Source organism: Gekko japonicus, unplaced genomic scaffold (assembly GCF_001447785.1).
Source record: "Gekko japonicus isolate JY-2015 unplaced genomic scaffold, Gekko_japonicus_V1.1 scaffold1930, whole genome shotgun sequence".
In the NCBI taxonomy this organism is placed as follows: Eukaryota; Metazoa; Chordata; class Lepidosauria; order Squamata; family Gekkonidae; genus Gekko; species Gekko japonicus.
This window is the reverse complement of record NW_015174896.1, coordinates 237,554-242,844: the sequence shown is the minus strand read 5'-3', so window position 1 is coordinate 242,844 and position 5,291 is coordinate 237,554. Positions and strand designations below refer to the sequence as shown.

Genomic DNA, 5,291 nt, shown 5'->3' with positions numbered 1-5,291 from the left:
GGTAGCAGGCTATTACTGTATAAGAAGCTTGCAGGGCAACAGTCAACTGTTACACTCTGTGGAGTATAATGTCAGCCATAGGTGAAAAACAGGATGTGATCAAATTGATACAAATTGTAGGAGAATTTGAGACTTGTAGCAAAGCAAGAGAGATTATGTAGGCTTCCAGTGCTCCCCAAGAGGCATTTACTGTATAAGAAGCTTGCAGGGCAACAGTCAACTGTTACACTCTGTGGAGTATAATGTCAGCCATAGGTGAAAAACAGGATGTGATCAAATTGATACAAATTGTAGGAGAATTTGAGACTTGTAGCAAAGCAAGAGAGATTATGTAGGCTTCCAGTGCTCCCCAAGAGGCACAATTATATTGATGACTACTTGTGGCTCGGTTGTAGTTTTAAGTATGTGGTTTCCCTTATTGTCCATAGTATAGTGTAGAGTAATAGTAATGTTGTCCTCTCCATTAAATGGGTATTTTATAACCCTTTATAGCTATTTGAACGTATTGGTTCAGGCAAATGAATGCTGTACAAATAAGAGCTACCAAATTACCCATATTGGTTTCAGGTTTCAGGACACCTTATGGTGACTGGGGTAAGTTATAAGTAGGAATATCAAACTGGAAAAAATGGGGTACCACAAAAGATGTCTTTGGTCTGAGTGCTTTTCAATGGACGGGAGTTTTCACTAAATCCCTATTTGAAATGTGAGATTTTATAAATGATATGAAATTGGGAGGACTATAGATACTTTGAAAGATGGAGATATAATTCTGAGTTTTAAACTGGAGAATGTGTAAAAGAAGTCAAAGGCAGTTATCTAAAGTGAAGCTTTAGGCATAAATATACCACTGGTGATATCAGTTTATGTGATAGTTAAAATAAACAACATACATTTTTGATGCTCATAAATGAAACATTTAGCATCTTTGGGAAAACATTATGAAGCTTGAGGAATACTGAAGGGTTGCTGCAAGGATAAAAAGAGGGAGGGGAGTTATAGGGGGGGTTATTGTATATTCATATAAATGATGGCCAGTGTAGTGTTGGGGTTAGGGTGCTGGGAGAACAGGTTGGATCCCCTCTGTGCCATGGAAGCTTGCTGGATGACTTTGAGCTCAGCCTAACCTACTTCACAAGAGTGCTATGAGGGTAAAATGGAGGATGGGAGAACAAATAAAGCTTCTTTGGGTCAGCAATGGAGAGAAAAGTAGGGTATAGATATATAAATAAATTATAAGTATTTTACATTTGAGGTTGTAAGTTCCCTTGAGCTATGGGGAAAGGTGGGATACAACTATTTTAATAAATAAAGAGAGGAATGTATTTGTTTCACTGTGCGTTTTATAATTACAGTTGTTACAAATGCCTAAGAAGAATGAATCAACTTTTTTTCTTTTTCATAGGAAATAAAAATTGATCAAGTTACCAAACTAGCCCTTGGTGGAGAAATTAATTTTGAGCTTGTCTGCAAAAAGGTATGATTTTGTGTGTGTTTTTATTAGCATATACCTCCTAATTGTAATTGGAAAAACTCTTAACATGAGCGAATATATTTTGAAGCCATACCCAAGGCTTATCACAATACCAAATAAATGCTGAATGAGGCTTTGTATTGTTGTGCAGAGCAGTGCTGCATGTGATGTTGTGTTATGAGTTGCAGATGCTTCAGAATATTATTCTGACTTTCTTTCCTCCCAACTACAAATGTATATACCCTTGACTTTTGCCATTCTAGTACCTGTGATTAAGAGGAACTAAGCAGGAATCTTTCAGTTACATTGCCTGGACACTGCAAAATAAGGGTGCCTGCTGTTTGGTCTGTGGATCTCATATATACCATAGAGTACTTCTTATTAGCTGACAAGTGCTTACTTAGATTGCCAGCTCTTTCAGTTTTTGCGGGGTGGGGTGGGGTGGTGGTTTTTCCCCTCTCCAAATCAGACAGACTTTGGAAAGCATCTTGTAAAACATACAAAGTTAGCTTAACTACTGACTTCTGCAGTGTCTTTTTTATAAACCAGCATTTTCTGTTACTGGTAGAAAGTCAGCATTTGTTTACTTCATTGGTAACAGATCACATAATATGGATTCTTAACATTCCTTGCTTTTTTGGGGAAAAAATATTTGCAGTCCAATAATCAGGAAGAAATAAACTGTATGCTTGCACTTGGCTTAAATCTTATGAGCTACTGTGGTATTTTGTCATCAACATTGTGTTCTGATTGCTCACTTCAATGATGTATAGTTCTATATTGTATTTAGGATTCTAGCAAATAATGAACTTCTTGCTATTTGAATGGCATGTCAGAAGATGCATGTAAGATGCTGTTGTGATTGCTAGTACTTCTGTGATATGCACATCTTCAAGAGTAGTACTAGGGCTGGATTGTCCCATGTTCTGCCCAGCAGGCTAAAATGCCGCTCCAGGCTCTTTAGATACAAATGTAGTAAGTTCACTTGTACTCCAGAAGGAAAAAGATAAACTGGTTGATGAGTAAACTTTAAGCAGCTGAAAAATTCCCCTAAATCTGTCTAAATGGAAATGATTGTTGGTGTATAAAAACCACTGTTTCCTGAGAATTGTCCATGGAAAACAGATGCTAACTTCAAATTCAAATAGCTGTGGTTACTTTGAGAACATTGGTGATGTGAGAATGTTGCATGAAGGTGTAAAATTTGTCTGCCTGTGACTAACCATTCCTGTAATGTAGATGATTCAGCCTTGTGCTCCTCAGGTTTTTACTTTTGAACTGTGCACTTGTTTATGCAATCTGAAGAATTTTTGACATTTAACTTAATGTCTTCACAGTGATAAAAGTACACATTGTGTAGTGTGACCTTGGCATCTGAGCCAGACATGGGTTGATTTTAAAAAAAAACTTCAAGAGTTATATCTAACCATTAATTAATTAAACATTAATTCTATATGTTGGATCAATATGCAGATGAAACAATATCAACCAGATTTTTCAAATTTGCCATTATGATTTATTATGGTTTTTTGTTGCTGAGTTCACTTTTTGAAACAACATGATTGGTTGTACAAGTTCTTGCAGAAGCACAAGTGGAGATCCCATTAGTACAAACAGCTACTGTGGTTTTTCCCTTGGGTTTCTACTTGCACAAGAACTCTAGCACAAATGGACATTTTGCACTGGATCCAAACAAATATATACAGCAGATTGCCTCAAGACTAGGATATTTCCTCCTCACCAATGATTTGGGGGGAGCATAGTTGTGATGGGAATAATTGTTGTAGGTCATCTGATGGCCACTGTGTGCAACAGCTGCTCTGGAGCAGCTCTTCCATGAGCTGTTATAATAGTAAGTTCTTCAGGACATAGACATTCTTTTTTCCTGATTTCAGATATGATAAATTTCAGCCGAATTCTGACTCAGGATTTTTGTCCTGTCTTTATCCTGTTCCCCTCCATTTCAAAATCTTGCCATACTGTTAGTTTCTTTAAGAGGCTAACTTCAGACAACAAGGAATATTGAAGCATTTATTCTGATGAGTACAAATGCTATAGTCAGTGTATGAAATATTGTAAAACTTTTTTTGTTTGGATAAATGTTTAATAACTAGTTGTTAACAAGAATAGATTAATTCTTATACAATTATAACTGTGTGTATTTTAAAGTATATTTTACTTGGCTTTTGTGAATGGTTACAGTTATCAATGATGCTATTAATTAGAACAGCACCAGAAGAATTTTACCTACATCTTTTTTCCAGTAGGTAGGGTACTTTAAATATTTAAACCAGTATTTATTTATTTATTATTTAATTAAATTTTTAGGGCGCCCTACCCTGCAAGTAGAGCTTAGGGAGGCTTACAACAGAAAGGAACATACAATAAATAACTAGAAGTTAAAATCCTACAATAAAATACATCAGCAGTAATTCAATCCATTCCAAGATGGTGGGAAAATTCCAGAATTCACAAGCCTCCCGGGGGGGGGGGGGGCCCCCCCGCGGGGGGGGGGGGGGGGGGGCTTGCAGAGAATGCATGTCCATGGTTAATGTAAAAATGAATAGATGGCTGTTAAATATCTATTTATGAAAGATTTTAAGATTGGGTAGGTTAAAAAAGGCCTAGAATGTTTTGAATAAGCAAATTACTAGGCTGTTATAAGTGAGAAGATGCTACAAACCTAATTGTCGTTTACTAATGTGTAAGTCCCATTGAACTCAGTTGGCCCTTTTAAAATAAACATAAGAGGATCAGACATAAATCTTATTCATTGAAATATGCTATGGCTCTACATTGCTTGAATTCTTTGGAAGACTTACCAAGATTTTTTTTGGCATAGCATAAGCATAGCATTAGTATAACAACTTTTGGTCACAGAAAAACTTTTCGTTGTTTTGTTCTTTCCTTCAAAGGCAGGTTATTCCAGAAATGTATATGCAGTTTACTGGTTACTATAAAATGTTTGATGGAAAAGTAATCATCACAACGTCTTGTTATGTGGTAGAACAGTATACCCCTGAGGGCTTTGGGCTTGTGTTTGAGCAGTACCCCCCCCCCCCCAGTGTTCCATGGAAACTGCTTCTGGAACTGAGGGAACTTTCAGAAATAACTTGTGATACGACATGGGGTACTGCCATTTGGGTCAATGGAAGTTGAAGACGTCCACTGGGAACACAAGTAGCTTTTTGCATGCCCTTTGAAAATCTAGTTAAAAGAAATGTAACACAGTGTTCTCAGTAAACAAGAGAGATGCTTGTGCTCTGACAAGAAAGGGGTGCATTCTGAAATTAAAACATTAAATGGGGGGGGCATTTAGGAGCTATTTTGTAGAGAGAACAACAAACTTATGGAAACTATCAGGTTTGCAGAAAAATCTGAAAAGCTAAAAGCTAAAAAAGAAGTGGATTTAAATACTCCCGAACAGAGAGGCATTGTTTGTTCTTGTGTACATAGTGCTTCTCTATCAGCCGAGCCTGACTGGATGGTGGGGGGAAGCCACCGCCACATCAGTCAGATAGGTGGAGGAGTCTTTGAGAGGAAGGAAGAGTGGGAGTTGCTATTCAGCCTTAATGCCTGTAGAAAGGAAGATGTAGAGATGGGGGACAGAAGGCCAAAGAGGAGGCAAGTGGGCAGAGTGGCAGAAAGGATAGGCAGGCTGTGGCAGAAAACAGTAGTCAGAGAGGGGAGAGAGGTGAATGAACGAGTCTGGCTTTGATTGTATCTATTAGACTTCAGGGGAAATCAGATCTGGCATTTGGTGTGCTATATATGTTGAGTCCAACACATAGGAGTCTTCTACACATCAGTGCTCTTC

The 5,291-nt window shown here is 37.6% G+C and overlaps 1 protein-coding gene across 3 annotated transcripts in view; it reads left to right on the top strand.

Moving 5' to 3' along the window:
* The window catches only part of SRFBP1 (serum response factor binding protein 1), an 89,392-nt gene that overhangs the window by 63,154 nt on the left and 20,947 nt on the right, over positions 1 to 5,291 (top strand). For all 3 annotated transcript variants that reach the window (XM_015424965.1, XM_015424964.1, XM_015424966.1), the window contains one exon: positions 1,406 to 1,477. In XM_015424965.1, coding sequence (XP_015280451.1) covers positions 1,406 to 1,477 — 72 coding nt within the window. The remainder of the gene's footprint in view (positions 1 to 1,405; positions 1,478 to 5,291) is intronic.